Source organism: Falco biarmicus, chromosome 9 (genome assembly GCF_023638135.1).
Source record: "Falco biarmicus isolate bFalBia1 chromosome 9, bFalBia1.pri, whole genome shotgun sequence".
Lineage (NCBI taxonomy): Eukaryota > Metazoa > Chordata > Aves > Falconiformes > Falconidae > Falco > Falco biarmicus.
This window is the reverse complement of record NC_079296.1, coordinates 43,473,805-43,490,748: the sequence shown is the minus strand read 5'-3', so window position 1 is coordinate 43,490,748 and position 16,944 is coordinate 43,473,805. Positions and strand designations below refer to the sequence as shown.

The 16,944-nt window shown below is 37.3% G+C and overlaps 1 protein-coding gene across 8 annotated transcripts in view; it reads right to left on the bottom strand.

The window, feature by feature from the left end:
- Positions 1-16,944, bottom strand: part of PARG (poly(ADP-ribose) glycohydrolase) — a 71,114-nt gene that overhangs the window by 41,890 nt on the left and 12,280 nt on the right. For all 8 annotated transcript variants that reach the window (XR_008823896.1, XM_056351815.1, XM_056351808.1 and 5 more), the window contains exon 7: positions 16,119-16,193. Coding sequence is in view for 7 of the 8 variants with exons in the window: in XM_056351815.1 (XP_056207790.1) it covers positions 16,119-16,193 (75 nt within the window). In the remaining variant the exon portion in view is untranslated. The remainder of the gene's footprint in view (positions 1-16,118; positions 16,194-16,944) is intronic.

Here is a 16,944-nt window from a genome sequence, read left to right as displayed (position 1 = left end):
CTTTCTGTGCAGTGGTGCAGTTTTTCCCCTGACCTAATCCAGGCACTAGATGTGACTGGCTGTTACGTTGGCATGCTGTGTTTAGGGCAAGAAGCAGAAAGAAGAGAACACACAACATGCACTAAAGCTGGGGAATGGAAGATGAAGATCACAATTTGGCCTCCCTCCTTCCCCTACAACCAGGGAGTCTGTATTTGAGACAAATACCTTCCAGCAGTTTCTAAATTAAAACCATTAAAATTCTGAAACTGTGGCTTTAAAACTATAGAATATTATTTTTCAATTAAAACTGGAAAATAATTGGATTTACTACCAATTTCACACAAAAACGATAGCAGACAGAATGGATGGAACAGCATCAAGGTATTATCAGCTTCAGTCTCTGCAACACTTAAGGCTAATTGCGAAATCACATAAAGTGAGCTTTTTATTCATATAATTAAAGCTTTGTAATTCACAATCGAAAGTTTCACAGAGACTTCAGAATGTAAAAAAAAAAAAAGATACTGGCAATTGTCTTGAGAAGAGGAAAATACGATGCCTCCGATTCAAAGCATACTGTTCTCCATAAATGCCAAGCTGAAAATACTGTCTGAAGGCTAACAACTTCTGTTCTTCCAAGATCATTAAAATAACTATAGAAGTATCTCTGCTCTATTCCCTCCTGTTCCAAGTGATATAAAAGGGATAAGAGCACTCCGGAGATTAAAAAAAAACAAAACAAAACACAAACAAATGTTCAAAGGACGAACAACTTATGATAGGGAAGGGGGGAAAATAAAACAATCTCAATACCTACACAGTTACTTTCCACACATTATGTATGCTGCTCACAAAGACATACAAACAAGGTTTTAGTTCAAAATTTTAAATTGAAACAAGAACTTAGAACAGCAAACCTAGAAAACATGAAAAAACCCCTGAGATAATAGAGGAGGAATCCATGTAATATACAAAGTATTAGTGAAAGCCGATTTTTTTTTTCAAGGTTAAAAAATGAACAAGATGCATATCTCTCTCTCCCCCTGCCCCCGTTCTTGGCCGTGTAGGTACCTGCATATTTACACAGTACAAGTCAGATATTCAAAATTATGACCAAACCTTTAACACCATCTGCTCTAGCAGGAAACTTTGCTCTGTTCTTAGGCACAACGTTTTTAAGCGCCATGAAGTAACAAAATGAGCATTTAAAGGCTGGAATTTCAGATCTCAATACTAAAATGAATATGTAAGTTAAATCTAATCATAAGATGACATTTAACCTCAGATGTCTACCAGGCTGTCAAATTCTGATATTTTCTCCCCTTTGGGTAACACTTCCTCTTTTTTAAAGTTGACATATAAATAGTAGCTGCTATGCTTTGCTGACTGCCACAGACTATACAGTATCACTTATCTGGTGACACATTATGGCACTGGACTTTGTCACAGCTGTCAAGACTTCAACCTTTTCTTTATGCTTCTTTGAAAACAATATCATAATAGTATGAGACAATTTCTTCCCAAAACAGAAGCAGCTCAGCTCTGATGCAGAATGCATAACTACAAAGGTCACTTACACTCTGAAATTCTCCTTACCTTCCTAATGTACCAGAATATACTCTCCTCTCTACATTATTTCTATGCATGACTTTTACTAGACCTCCACTAACAAAAACTTCAAAATTTGGAGCTCTTAATGCCCAGAACTGTTCTCATTGGACTTCAGACAGATTATTCTTATATGTAAATGACAAATAAGCTGCCTTTTTCTTGAAAAGCCTTGGGTGCCATGAAAATCTTACTACACTTTCACAAGACCCAACAACTTCAAAAAGATGGTAACTGAGTTCACAGACCTTAACAAGAAACTCCTAACTGCATTGTTCTCTAATCAAACCATCCAGCAGCCTAAGCACCCTTGTTCTGAATACTCCCCTATTTAGGGAGAGATCTCCTAAATATTGTGGGGAAGCACATCAATAGTTCTCAAATTCAAACATAGCTTGTTTCTTCCTGGAAATGTTATGAATTCACAAAAGAGCTGCTGCAGTATGTAACCTAAGAACACTGTTGTTCAAGGACAGGTGCTGTTTGTTTCTTTAAAAGAAACCTCGCAACATTATCACCATCACAGACACACACACAAAAAAAAAAGAAGGCAAAAACCCCAAACAACCCCCCCAGCTTTCTCCCTAAAAATAACTCCTTGGGGAACTATACAGTCCTGTGCTTACCATTTATATCTGGAGACTATAACTCATTATTGAACAGTGACAGTAAGCCAGAAATATGTATCCCTTCTTGCTTTAAGTTTCTTTAAAATACTTAACGTAACTTGAGTCATGGCCACCTTCATGTAATAACAACTTACCCTTTCTGCCCATGAACTCTTCCTGCACAGCTAACATTCCAGCGAGGTTTTTATGAAAAAGAACACCTGCAAACCCTTGGCTGCTTGGCTCTTATCCTCTTTTGTCCACTAAACCAGCATGCCACCACAGTTTCAGCTTTGCAGACCAACCATATCAATGTATATTCTCAGCTATGCTCAGTGCAACACCACCTGGTTTTATCTGTGACCATCTTTTCAGACTTTGAAAGCAGCAAAAAAGAACACTATCATGGAAAGTAAAAGTATTCCAGGATGTGGAATGCTGACACCACAACTACATCTGGCAGACATCACACAACGCAAAGGCCAACCTGAGAGAACCTAGCAACAGCACAGAGCATACCTGGTCCCAGAACTGAATGAAGATTTATTTAGAAGGAAACTCTCTTCAGGAAGCAGTGACTTGTACTGATGTAAAATCCAGCCTAGAGTCACATTATGTATTTTACTTACTTGTAGCTGCTGAAAGAGGGATACGTCAGTCTATCCCCCCAGACACACACACACACCACGTTTCACCAGTTCCCATGTTCATCTGATAATTTCTTGAGATCCTTCAGCTTGCTAACGCTACAGGAAAATAACTTGGGGTGGGGGTGGGGGGGTGGGGGTGTCAGGCGGGATAGTCTTCCTCTGCATTAATAAATCAAACCAGCCTACCACAAAGTCATGCATTATTAGATGTTGCACAGGGTGGGTGGCAGGTGAAACAGAACCAGTCACGCCCCTTGCCAATGGGCTATAAAAGGCAGATACCAGTTGCAACTCTTCTCGCTGAAAAAGCGGTTAGAATGAAGCTGTTACAACAAGCACCTCACTTTGAAGTAAATCTAGTACTTTCTACTCTGAAGTAAATCTAGTAGAAGCATCTGTATTGATTCACTAAAGCGCTTTCAACTGCGTACAAGCTTCTTCAAGGCTACAACTCTGTAAACCTTAAGAGAGACCACTGGATTTCCATTTGTTAAAAACTAACATCTGTTTTATAACTTCAGAGAAATTCTAAAATATGAAATGGTTATCAACAATTTTTGATAAAGGAAAATACATCAAGTATCATAGCAACTTTGTTTGTAAACAACTGATCAGTTTCTCCTTTCCTTATTATGCAAACATGTTCTTTGCAGCTTCCTTCAGGATTTGAAATAAAACCAAAACATATTGTTGACTTTCTTCACAGTCCTCCAATCGTGCAAAAAAGTTATTTAGGAATTAAATAAAAGCAGGGGTTATGCCCCAAGGGAAAAGTATATGGAAGCAGAGTTGCAAAGCATGACTTGCCTTTTGCTAAAGAAATCACTCTGTGATTTCAACAGTATTTGCAACTAGAGCGACTGATTAAATGAACATGACTTAGGGCTCCAATTCTTAAGATGCAAACAGCTCAGCGAGCTGTTGCAGAGGTAAGAGCTCTTGGTGAAACCTGCATTGCAATTTTGCAAAATGAACATTTATACTGCAGCAAAGAGGCCTGACTAAACATGGTCATAAGTAATGGCATCTTGTCACTATAAACCAGTCCTCCAAAATGTAATGAACAAGTATGCCTGACAGTCCTAATAAGAAGGATCTGAAGCTGCATGGGGTGATAGTGATGGTAGAGAGTTTATATCTAAATCTGACAGCTCATCAAACCAAACAAACTGCACATAGAGAACACAAATTTGGACAGCTCTATCTATCTTATGGGAAGGTAGAGTCATCACACCAACAGGCAACCAGCATGCTACGACAGCAATGGCTTAATGTTTTCAATTTGTTTGGTTTTATTTCCCCGTATTAACTTTTCTGGCAGGACAAGAACCAACTGAACCATGTTCTTAAGGATGAAGGGGAAGACCAGAGTGCTTCCTTCAGACTTTGTGTTTTTTATTTCCTAATTCTAACAGATTTTGACCTGACATTCTCCTTCCCAGCTGCCATAATGCCTCATGCACTTCAAATCACTTTGTTTCAGTTTATAAGTGCCCTGTACCATGTTACTATACTGAACTGCCTTTCCAGTAGCAGCTTTCCTAATTACTTTAAAGTAAGATATCATATGGTTAGAGGTGGTAACAGCCTCCTAACTAATTAAACAAGCTGCATAACTTCTGTACTTTATTCATAGTACATTCATTCTCCTAATTTCAGGAACAATTTTTTTCTTTCTTCGCTATCTTCTGATTGTCTCAAAAAATATCTCTGTATACTTTTACAGGGCATTAAGATCCACATGATGAATACTTCCACACTGAAAAACCTGGTTGCAAATAGAGGCAGACATAACATCATTACTGAACCTCCCTCAAGTCTGCAATTCAACAAAAATAATGAAGACAGATACATGAACAAAGCAATACTATTCACATTCCCCCAAAGAGAAAGATTTGCTCGGTGCCATATGCAAGGAATATGCAGGAGGAACATATCACGAGATCTAGGACAACTTGGAATGTTCTCCAGAAAAAGTTGATTGGCTTTTGTAATTTTGCAATTTTGGTGAAGATAATAGGGAAAGCAAAAAAAAAATGAAAAAAGTAAAAAATTGTTTTGGGAAACAAAGACAACAGGAACTTGTGTTTGAAGGCTTTGTTTCTTTGTAAGACTGTTAACAGTCACGTTCTACCTGTAAGTATTTAAAATGCTGCTTTTTTCATTCAGTACATAGACCCTATCTCCCTTCCAAAGGCTCCCATTTCACAGTTAAATGAGATGTAGAATAGTGCAAGAGCACAACTGAACTAGTTACAAGACATTGGTTCTTAAGCACTTTTGGATAATGTTAATTTTAATTTAGCTCTTTTTTGTTTTTTTAAAGTGTATTTCACAGAACTTTCCAGGCATCCTGAAGCATCCCCCTCACCATTCCCTTCCAGCTAAGGCTTTCCTTTGAGATGACATACAAAAACTTGAGCATACTTAAGCAGTCACAATATGCGGGTGCTCCTTTACTGCACTAAGCCATGTTGTCTTTTCTCTTTCTTCCAGAGCACCCTGTACTTACTTACTTGTTCTCCTGCCTCATACAGAAGCTACATACTTTTTATTTGCTGTTTAACACCTAAATTTGGTGGAGTCTAGATCCATGATTAGAACTACAACAGTGCCAATAAAACAACCAAGGCACTGTTTACAACATTTAAGTCTTACCTGAAAATAAACCAATGTCAGACTGCCAAACTACTCCCCCTTCTTCCCCTAATCCTTGTCATAAGTGCTTTTAAACATTATAGAATCCTAAAGGCAGACTTTCTCAATCTGTTATCTGGAACAGCTGGAAGAAGAAAAAAAAATAATGAAAGAAGCCTAAATAAGTCCTTATCAGGTGACTAATGTATTTAAATTAAAACACACACACAAAAAAAAAGCCTTCACTAAGTCATACCCTCTACAAAGCGTTTTCCTCTGGACAGGGAGTAGGTGAATTCTGCTTAAACATACCATGCCACAACTATCAATGTAGCTGGTACACAGAGAGGGACACTAGGCTGCAACCCACTAACTTGTGTATGCCTATGTAAAACAGCTTCTTTGTCATGTCAAATATTACACATATAAACAAGATTGAAACCTAGAGGCAAGGCGTGGGGTAGGGGGGATTTTAGTTCCCATTTTATTAAGTTAATAGCACCCAAAACTACAGAAAGAATACTCTCATCTGCCTCCTTTAGTTCCCTTACAAAACCAATTCAATAGAACACACTTAGCTGTCAATTCCATCCCATTTCTTCAGCACTCGTCTGATTAGAAACCAAAGGAAGGACAAAGTAATCTTTGGAGGGAAAAAGGAAAAAACAGATAACGCTGGATTATGCAGAGAAGAATCTTATTTGAGAAGAAGAATGCTTCTGACATTTATCAAAACCACAAACTGACACTTCAAAAGGAAAACAGAAGACAGCTTACAAGGCAGAGGTTAATTCATGTTTAATTTTTTTTCCCCACTAAAGGCTCATTCACGTCTTCTGCCAATCCAACCCTGGAATGATTTCTCAGGTGTATCATCCCTAACAGCTGCAGCTTTGTTCTCAAACCTTTTCAACATTCTAAATAAAATCAGAGAGAAAAACATGTATTTATTTTTCCATCTCCTCTTCATGGGTTTAGAAGCCCAGTTTATACTTCCAAGGCACTGGAAATCTAACCTCAATCATTTCCATTACCAGTGAAACCTCAGTCCTGATTCTCTACAGGCCACCAATAGACTCTACCTGTACGCTCTTGCAAAGCGACTCTAGCATGACTAGAAGCATAACAACCATTTCCAAAGCACTGATAGAGTCCTGGAAAGAAAAATCAAATACTGCTTTCTAAATACTTTCTGGATACTCTCGGGAAGTACAAAGTAGTGGAAAGGACAATGACCTTGTTTCTACAGCAGGGTTGTAACACAAGGAGGAGGAAAAAGCATCTATCATCTGACTGACACACTAAAGGTGAAAACGATCCCTTTCCAGGTTCATTCAAAACTTACATTTCTAAACACAGTACGGGGGGGGGAGAGATTAAATACTGCTATCATTTAAGAAACTTCTGCTAGGAAGCATAAAGTAGAAACATTTGAAAGCCATCAGATATTTAACTACAACTTTTTTCAACCGCTTTGGAAATCAATAACCTTGGCACCAAAAGTTTCATGAGACACCACAGCTATTGCCCTTACAAAACTATTTTCTTTAATATTACAAAAAAAGTCCAGCACAGGCAGAAGGGAAAAAAGAAGGATCAACTAAAAACAACACAACACTGTAGTTTTCAACAAATCTATAAACTGGTTTTTGCTTGACTCAAAATCACAAATATCTTGAGGAAAACATCCAGTAATTCAGATTATATTGGCCAGATAAGAACCTCAGGCCATCTCCAGGGTACACACACTGCCACCTTTGCAAACCTGCTCTTTAAAGAATGCATGGCAACTATTAATAAACTCTGCATGGAAGCAATATAAACAAATTCAGTTTTTAAGATTAAAAAGGAGGAGAAAAAATGAGGAATATAGTTATAATACACTTCATTTACACTTTCACAGTCATTCTAACAATGGCAACGCCTCTTTATCCTTTCCCTGGTTCCACGTACACTTTTTCAGAGTGCTTCTCTTGAAAGCTTTGACCAGTGTTTTTTATTCTAACTACTCCAGGCATAAAACCAAAACAAAACCCACTGAAGGCATAAAGCAGCTAAGGAAAGCCACCACAACCAAAAGGAGGAGCTTCTCTTAAGTCATTTGGGATAGACAGGTGACCACATGAAAATAATGATTTACACATAATCCAATGGAAGCAAAGAAATCTGTCCATGAGCCCCCAGCCCCCAAAACAAAAAAAAAAAAACCAAACAAAAAAAAGCAAACACCAGAAGATTACTTTTAAAAACACAACCTTTACATTTACTAGCTTTTTTCCCCTCTGTTTTTTGAAACGGGAATGTTCTCAATACAGTGAAAACTATGGAAGAGATCCTCAGGATGTATCTTTATATCGTCCCAAAGCATCAAGCATGCACAAACACTTAAGACACAATGTAATTACAACTCTACAGCTGGTATGTGTATATACCCCTTTCCCTGGTAGTTCTGAGTCAACAGTCTGATGCAATAGGCATTGCAATGGTGCTTACAAAACACCACTTGAAAGATACTCAACTGTTTTGCTGAGAAAGTACAGAAAACTAACAATAAGCTTGTAATTCAGTACTCAATGCTATTTCTCTGCTACAACACTTAGCTTCTAATGTTTTGAACGTGTACAAGATGCATATTGCCCCCACCCTAGAAAAGCTCACATTTTGTTCAATATGGGGATAAATTCCTTTCTGCTGCTGTGAAAAGAAAACCCTTCACGGCACACTCAAAAGACCTTTCAGTTTAGATTTTAAAAAGGTAATCTGATGTAATGAAAATTGTTTGAAGACATCTGGACTAAAATGAATCCAGCATGAAGCAATGGATAGGCTATTTTCAGCCTTGGGGCATTTTGTTTCTTGCTTAAAAGCCTACGTTTGTATGCTGACATCTTTGTACAACACTCACTTCTGTTAGTACTGTCTAGACAATTATAAAAATGATTTATCAAAAACCCAGTCACCAGAACAATTTGGTACCTTAAAATTCCTTCTCTTCCAGTATCACCGATTACAGCAATCATTTTTTCAAGCAGGTCATTCAAACAACAGAACATACAGGAAAGACTGACATGGTTCATAAGACCTGCTAGGAGACAAGACTGCAGTAAAGCCTTTTAGAACATAAAAATCTCCCAAGATATGCACATACTTAACAGTAGCAGGTATTCTTAAGCAGTTAAGTCTTTTTGAAATAAGCGAAAATCCAGAGCTCAACTGTAATCCAACCAGACTATGCTATAGTCGCATCAGCTTCAGATGATGCATTTACCGTCTTTTTTTTTAGATGAAAAATTGAAATAATGGTAAAAAAAGAGAAGTATGATTTCCAAAATTGTCCAGGTAATTTCAAAAATTTCTTAAGGTTATTAAGTTTAAAGTTATTAAGTTAAGGTTATTAAGGTTCAGACCACACACACACACTTAAAGTCTGTGTGGTTCTGTGGCTGTTTGAAATCTTGCAATTGAAGTACAGTACTTCGTTGACAAGACCGTTCTTAACGTCACTCAAAACAGCTCAGTGATACCAAAACACAACCGATTCTTCTTGGAGAAGCAGCAGATATACTGCCAAATTTTGCACATCTGATTTTTCTGCTCAGTTCTTACACATTTCATGTGCTCAGTCTTAACTCAATTACTCGCCTCTGACACATTTTCTGAAAGTACCAAAGGTCAAACGTGCCAGTATATTACATAGTAACATACGTTCAAATGAGAAACTATAGTCTGCCAAAAGAGTGCACTAAGCATATTCTGTAGATATTATCCCAGGTTTTCCTAGGTTTATGCCACACTTCAGCAATTCAGTAAGACACATTTGTTAGTTTTTCAGTGAAATATCAGTTTTCTTCTATTTATTTTAATTATTCCTAAGTGCAAAGCATTGACTAACAGTAACAAGACTCATTGTAGTATGCTCCACCACTCCTCACTTCAAGAATAAATCTCTTACATTCTGGAATCTGCTCAGAACACCTGTGGTAGAAAAAGTGATACCTTAGAAAGTGTGTGCACATATCCATATGAATATTGCTAGGCCAAAATTTAAATAGTAGGGATCTGTGCAAATGAAAAATAATTTCTACTACAATAATTATCTTCAATTTTGTTTTTTTAAAAAAAGGAAAACAGACTTTTGGAAGAGCAAAACACCTGTAATAAAGCTGTGTAGTATTCATGGAAAATACATAAAGTTTTTCTAATTTAATTTACATATTTGTCTTGCATATTATATATCAAGTGTATGTATTTCTAAATGGTATTTATGGAAAATTCAAAAATGGTATTAAGTGAGTTTCTAAAAATTTACAGTCAACACTTGCACATAAAAGCAGACAGTAACTAAGCCTCACGTCCTGACTGCTCCAGACTTTTTTAAAAGGATCTAGCATCCAGAAGTATGACTGTCATGCAAGTTTTAATGGAAAGAAGCAGGGAGAAATAGGACTCCTTTTCTAATCCTGTTTCAAAACTAACGACAGCTGTAATTGTAAGACAAACATTTTTAATAGCCCATATTTTATATCATGTGAAAGCATAACTAAAGGGTAAATAAAAATAGCAATATATTCCTTCAGCTTGACAACTGACCTGTTTTCTGGCTACACAGCTTTTTATCAGATTTTTGGATAAGCTGAGAATTGTGCCCTACCAAAAAACCCACAAACAAACAAACCACCAAAAAACCCAGCTAGCAGCCAGTTTGGAGGCTAAAAACATTGAACTTATGCTTGACTGGAAAAGGAGAAAAAAAGCACAGATAAAATGGTCTGGTACATTCTTCCTTCATGCTGAAGGTTCTTCTCTGCAATTAAGTATGGACAGGAGGAGAAGAGACTGGTCTTTTTTAAAGAACACGATCATGTTTCTTTCAACCTCTTGGATAAACCCAAATGTCAAAGTTATTCAGCTTCTTTCATAACACAGAAGGATTTCCTGATGCTGAATTTATAAGGAAATCAACAGCAAATATGCACATCCTGGACATTAAACAGATTGACCGGCTTCAAACAGCTTTCCCAACAGACAAAAAGACCACAAGACATCCATAAGCCGACACACACATGCTTTTTTCCTACATTAAACCCCAAATCTTATAGTTGGAAACTGAGTGTTATACAGTGGAGAAGATGACAGCATCTTTGTAAAGATATCGACAGCATATCCCCCCTTTAAGTCTTCCTGCTTACGTCAAGTAGGCACCAAGGGTTTCAAGTTCTGCAGAGAGCTGAAAAAACAAAATTTAAAAGGCCTAAGTGCCTTCAAGTGATGTTCATTTGTCCTCCTAAAAGAAGCTAGCATATAGATCCCCATGCCTTTCTGTCAGCAACGTCTCATATTGGTACTACACCACAATGGGGGTACTACACCACAATGGGGCCCACGTGACAAGGCCACTTCTGCCTCTCAACTTCAATCCAGCAGTTGTAAGAATGTAAACACGGACAAAAGCTCATGAAAGCCCATCAACAAAAGGTGCCCAGAAAAGTTAACAGCACAAAAAAACAAGCAATCAGCAGCACTTCCTCACAACACTTTTACTTGCAGTGATCAGTTTCAGAAATCTCCAGAATCTGTCACAGTATCTGTGTAGATGTCAATGGGATTTTTCTGCCAGCAATTTCTCCAAATCCCTTCAGAACCTGGTGTAAAGCCATAGCATCCTCTACATGCCCAGACAAGGAGTTCCACAGCCTTTCATTCAGTATCTAAACAATTACTTGCTTTTGCCTGGTTTTGAAATCCTTACCTGATAGGAACACTCCTCTGGTGTTCTTTAACTGTTGTACTGAAGAATGAACACTCATTTCCTCTTCACCCTCTCCTACATATATTTTGGACACCGCTGTTATACCCATTCCTCACTCCTCTCAACTAAAATGAAAAGATGAAACACTCCTAGCTTATTCAGATATTCCTCACACGGGAAGTATTACATACCTTTACACCATTCCCGACTCCTCTCGTTCTATATTCTCCATTTCACAGACAAACTTTCCACCAAGATGATCAAGCTCAAAGAGTCCAGACAAACATAAAAGTAGTTATGGATACAACGTGAATATCTACAAGATTTATTGTGATCCATTTTCAGATGACTCACAGCTCCTCAGACACCCACTGACTATGCAACACAGATTTACCTAAACGCCAATCTTCAGTCTGTGCTTCTTAAGAGATTGGCAATCAAACCTCTACCTGAACTATTTGCAATTTCCAAAACATGAGTAATCATCAGGTATCACAGTTTTCCTTTTAATGACACCCCCGAGTACTGCATTTAATCCTTTTCAGCTCTGAACAGCGTACAGATATTAACTCACAAATTAACATTTTAAACACAAGTATTTGGGGAATCCTAAATGCTAACAGTCCTGCATACATGAGTCACTCTTCCGGCTTTGCATACACCAAAAAGCAGCAAGAGTAGCTAAAACTCAGATGACTAGATCTGATTATTTCTTTTTATTGAAGTGTATCAGGAAAGCCTGTAACTTCGATAACTTGCAAGTAAGACTTGAAAAGCATATGAGCCTTATTCCTTAGTTTTCCTGCACTAAAATGATGTACATGCTATAGTTCTTCTCTATGCGTCAAAGGAGTTTAGAAGACTGAAATTAATCCACGTGAGAAATAAAAGCCCCCATTGTTGTTTTGGTGCCTGCAGAGCTCCTTTTTGCCACTTTCAGTGTCCTACATATTTTTTCAGTAGATTTGTTATTAACTGAAGTACTGCTGCTAAATCTCACAAGTTCTAGATGGGACCAAGTAACTCGGTTTGATACAGCTCTACTGTGAAGACAAAAATGTTTAAGTTGCGAAGCTGTTCACCAACTGATTCACCTCAAAAGAACTTAGATTTTAATGACAGAGGTTCTATATCATGAAGGTTTCCAAAGCTTCACAACATAAATCCTGCTGACTAAAGTTCTTGTATACTATGCAACTAAAACTGGATTTAAAAGAAGGAGGACCTTTAAAGAAAGTTATGCACTGCTTATACGATGTCATGTCATTTTCAGATTTAAGCACTCCTCTGTTCCTGAAAGAGCAGGGCAGATGCAAGCAGTAAGAGGAAGAGTTCATAAAACAACATTACCAAGAATTACGTTTAAGCTCTGAGAGATTTTAAAGCAATATGATAAAAACAAAACATGTCCAGAACAAACAGGCCCCATCTAGAGCAGCAGACCATGCGACTGTCTTAACTGATAAAGCCTTACTTCTCCCCTTAAATAAAGTTGATGTTGCAGATTAGCCTAAGACACAGGCCTTGAACAACCTCACTTTTTTTTCTCCACACACTTGGGAAAAAGCAAAAGAATTTACTCTTGCCTGGAAATGGAAGGGCAAATCTACAAGAAAGAAAAATAAAAACTATTACAGTATGTAGCGCTGTTGATCAAAAACATGTAATAAATTCCCAGCCTATCATCATTCACACCAATAAAGCTCATCTACAACACACTGTGGGTCCAGAGACAGCTCCATCCAGAGCTGTTTCTTCTCCTTTCCTTTTCTGTTGGTTAACTCTTTCCTGCCTGGCTTCTACATAAGTTCTGGAGAAACAGATGCAGGGATAATTTCCAAGTGACAAAAATTTTGCAAGTAAGAAGAAAAATGTTAGCACTAATAATTTTCATCCACTAAGTAATAACTTGAATAAATCCTAAGCCTCTTTGCAAATATTAACAAACAGATGGCAAAACAAATCAACACAACTGTGGAAATTCTGTAGAGGACAACCAAAACCATCAGACATCTGAGGCAAACCACTAAGAGCTTTACGTACATTACTGTTTCTTTTCAAAAACTCATGGTACCCATCAAAAAAACTCGAAGCTTCCAAACTTACTTCACACTACAAATAGGAATTTTACTTCCACACATTAACTGGCATCCAAAAGAATCTTTTTAAAATAATAAGGGCTCCCTCTTCTGACAACACTTGGAACAAACTGTAAAGCTAGTCAGCCCGTACATGTCAGGGGATGCTGTTTTGGAAAAAAAGCCTGGCTCACATACATGACATTTATTTCCCATTAGTTAAGAAAGCTGAAAGTGTTTGAATCTTTATTCTATCTATATCTAAAGGAAAATAAACTTAAGTCAAATAAACCTGTAATTATTGTTAAGATAAGAAAACTGATTTAAATCCTACTTGTAAGATTCAAAAGTAATGTATATTTTTAATGTGTAACTTGGAAAGAAACTACCTCAAATAGGAAACACAATGTAAGACTGATATGAAAGCATATAACAGATATTAATTTTAATAATAATGTGAGCTGTGTCCAGAATCAGAAGATAAAATAACAAACGGTCCTTTATAATTTATGAAGCACAGACCTACTGAAGTAGTATCTGAATACAGTGGTCTCAAATCAATAGACACCATTAATTTGTGGACCCAGCTCCCTTCTAAATTAGACAACAAAATTCTTGGTTAAGAAGTGCATTGGAAGTCAATAGTGTCCAAGAATGTAAATAGATGAGGATGACACTCTGCTTTCATCTTTTTTGTTTAACATATATTTGTGACTATTTCTCCCTCTGCTGAGCTGCTCCTCCTCCTTTTGGGCTGATTACTCAAGCCAGCTTTCCTTTCAACCAACCCTCTCAACTTTTGCTGAGCAAAAGTCACCTGAAACAGTTCCCCTGTTCCCTCAAAACCGTAAGATAAACAAGAAAATACAAATGCCAATGGTAGACTCCTGAACATTAACTGTGAAATGTATTAACCTCAAAAGCCACATTTCATTACAGTGTATTTAGGTCATTTCCACAGAAGATCTCAACTTCTAACTCAACAGCTACTCGCTTAAACAAGGCATCTGCTTTCAAAGCCTGTTTTTAGTCTGTCTATTTACAAAACTTGAGTTCAGACATCCCTTCGTAACAGAAAAGATTTAAACATCTCCCTACAAGATGTATTCCCTCTGTATGTTCTGTTCACTGAACACATTCAATAAACAGAGCCACAGTAAAATCTTGCTTCTGTGGTCTACAAGGAGCCACCGTCATATAGCGCTTCACTATTCTTTATTTAATATACTGCTGCACACTCTTCACCTTGGTCTAAAATTCATGTTTTGAAACAGCTCTCCCCACTTCACCTGGGAGCCTCACAAGTAAGATATCATTCCCAGGTGACAGAAATTTCCTTTTGACTCTCAGTGAAGGACTGATGCCCAATATTATAGTTTATTTTCCTATTGTTCCTCTCTTCTCTGGAGAGAGCTGAGATTACTTACTCTCCCTGGCAGATGACCTCTGAATCTGATTATCCACAGTTTCGGAACTCCCAAACGCATAATACGAACGCATCAGGGCAAGCTCGGTTGCATTTGTAGCAATATGATGCAAATCTGGTATCTTCCCAAGTCAGATTTTTACATAAATAGTGCTTGTACTTCAAAACATTCTAAAAATTTAAATATGTATTCTTTAATAACACAAGAATTAGTGTGTTATGAATAGTTATGTATAGAAGACAGCAAACAGTTGAAGAGGCCAAGGTAATTTCGGTTAGTACAAGAGTCAATATGAGCAAATAGGCCAAATATCCACAGCCTCTACCATCCAGCCACGACAGCCTCAAAAACAGAGACACCCCACAGACGACAGGAGGAAGCACTAAACTGGCAAGATGGGCAAACAAAGTAGCTCTCGTGGCTGGTACATATGATACCACTTTTACAGGTGTCTTCTGTCAGTAATAACAAGACTGTGTTGCATGCAAAACAAAACTCGCTCTGCAAAACAGTATTCCCCATACACTATGGAAACAGGCAATAGAAAGAACGGTTCTTCTGATCACATGAAGTAAGCAGATATTATTTTAAACATATGTAACTAACAAAATGAGCTTCAAATCAAATTCATTTTCCACTGAACCTTAATACAGCTTAGCAAGCCCCTCCTAAGAAAAAAAGCGCACGTGTTTTTAAAGCACTTCTGAGCTGGTGGAAGAAAAACACAATTTCTGTTGCATCTCATTTAATCTCCCATACCACTTTAATTAGCATAGTTTCTGATTGTCAGTCAGGACGTACATTAATAACGGTCCGACTTGCATTTGTCACCTACTATTGATTTTTTTTTCCCAGCCTCTTCCAGGAAGGCAACATGAAGTCATAAAACCCACCGCAATCTTTCAAAGACTCTACAGTTTAGTTTCATCGTCTCAGCATACAGCAAAATCTTACTGTTAGAGCAGCAAAGTACAGTCTATACAAACACCACTGCAATATAACAGTAAAGCTGTTTAAAAAAGGAAAAATACGACCAACATTTTTTTTAAAAAAAAGATACCATTACGCTAGAAATATTACTACAAGTCCTTAATAAATCTGGTTTTCATAAAACAGAGAAAACGCATTTCCCACCTTACCTTCAGTAACCTTAGGTGTTACTGAAGCACCAATTAAGCCCTTAAGATTTAAAATTAACCCAGTTTATAAAGTATAATTATCATTTCAACTGAAGTTACCAGACGAGTAACTGTCCACATTGGTGTCTGCAAAATCTTTACTCTCAAAAGGGGAAATAAAGCCAAAAGCATTGAGACACAGAAACAAAGCAGTCACTTAAGATTTTACTTTTCTTCCTATTTGAAATCAACTTGGTTTACCTTCTCACAGAAGTCGCTAAGAGCTGTGAAGTCCCATTTCTTGGAATAAGCAACATTGTATCTCAGTATAGCTTCCTAGGGAAAGAGCACATCAAAATGAAGCTCAGAGATACTTAACAGAAGAAAAACGATGTTATGAAATTTCATTTTTGAAGGGACAGTACCATCTAGTGGCTAAAACCTGTCACAGAGCCCATCAAAATCCATAGAAGTGTATTAATACGGTGCAACTCCATGACACTGAATCCTGTATTTTAGGTTTAGCATTGAATAAGCTTTAGCCTACAGGCTTTTCCTAGCACAAGACAAGGCATCCTTGGACCTGCCTACAACACACAACTAACATTCCACAGCCTGTGCTTGCTTGCTTTAAAAATACAAAAAGAGTCCCTCAGCAATATAGCAGAAGTTTTACCAGTTTAAAAACTTACAGAAGCAGGACCACAACAAAGTTAAACAGGTACTTCACAACAACAACCACCACCTTCAAAAAATTGTCAAGAAAAAATACCAAATAAAATAGTATCATCAAGGAAAGTTTCATTAGTTGCTGGGGGAATGCTATTTATTTATTTTTAAAGTTTATCTGTAGCTTTTCCACCCTTCTCCTTCCCTGCCTTTTAGGTATAATCAAATTATTATTCTTCACAAAAAACGTAACTGCAATTTTAAGCTTCTCCAAATCACAATTTGTTAAAAGCCAACAAGAACTCTAAGAGTTATTACCAGAACATTTAGTCTTCAAAATTTACAGATTTTTGTCAGCGGTTTGAATTGTTGCAATTTTTGTGGACTCCACCAGCACGAACACTTACTGTTTGAAACT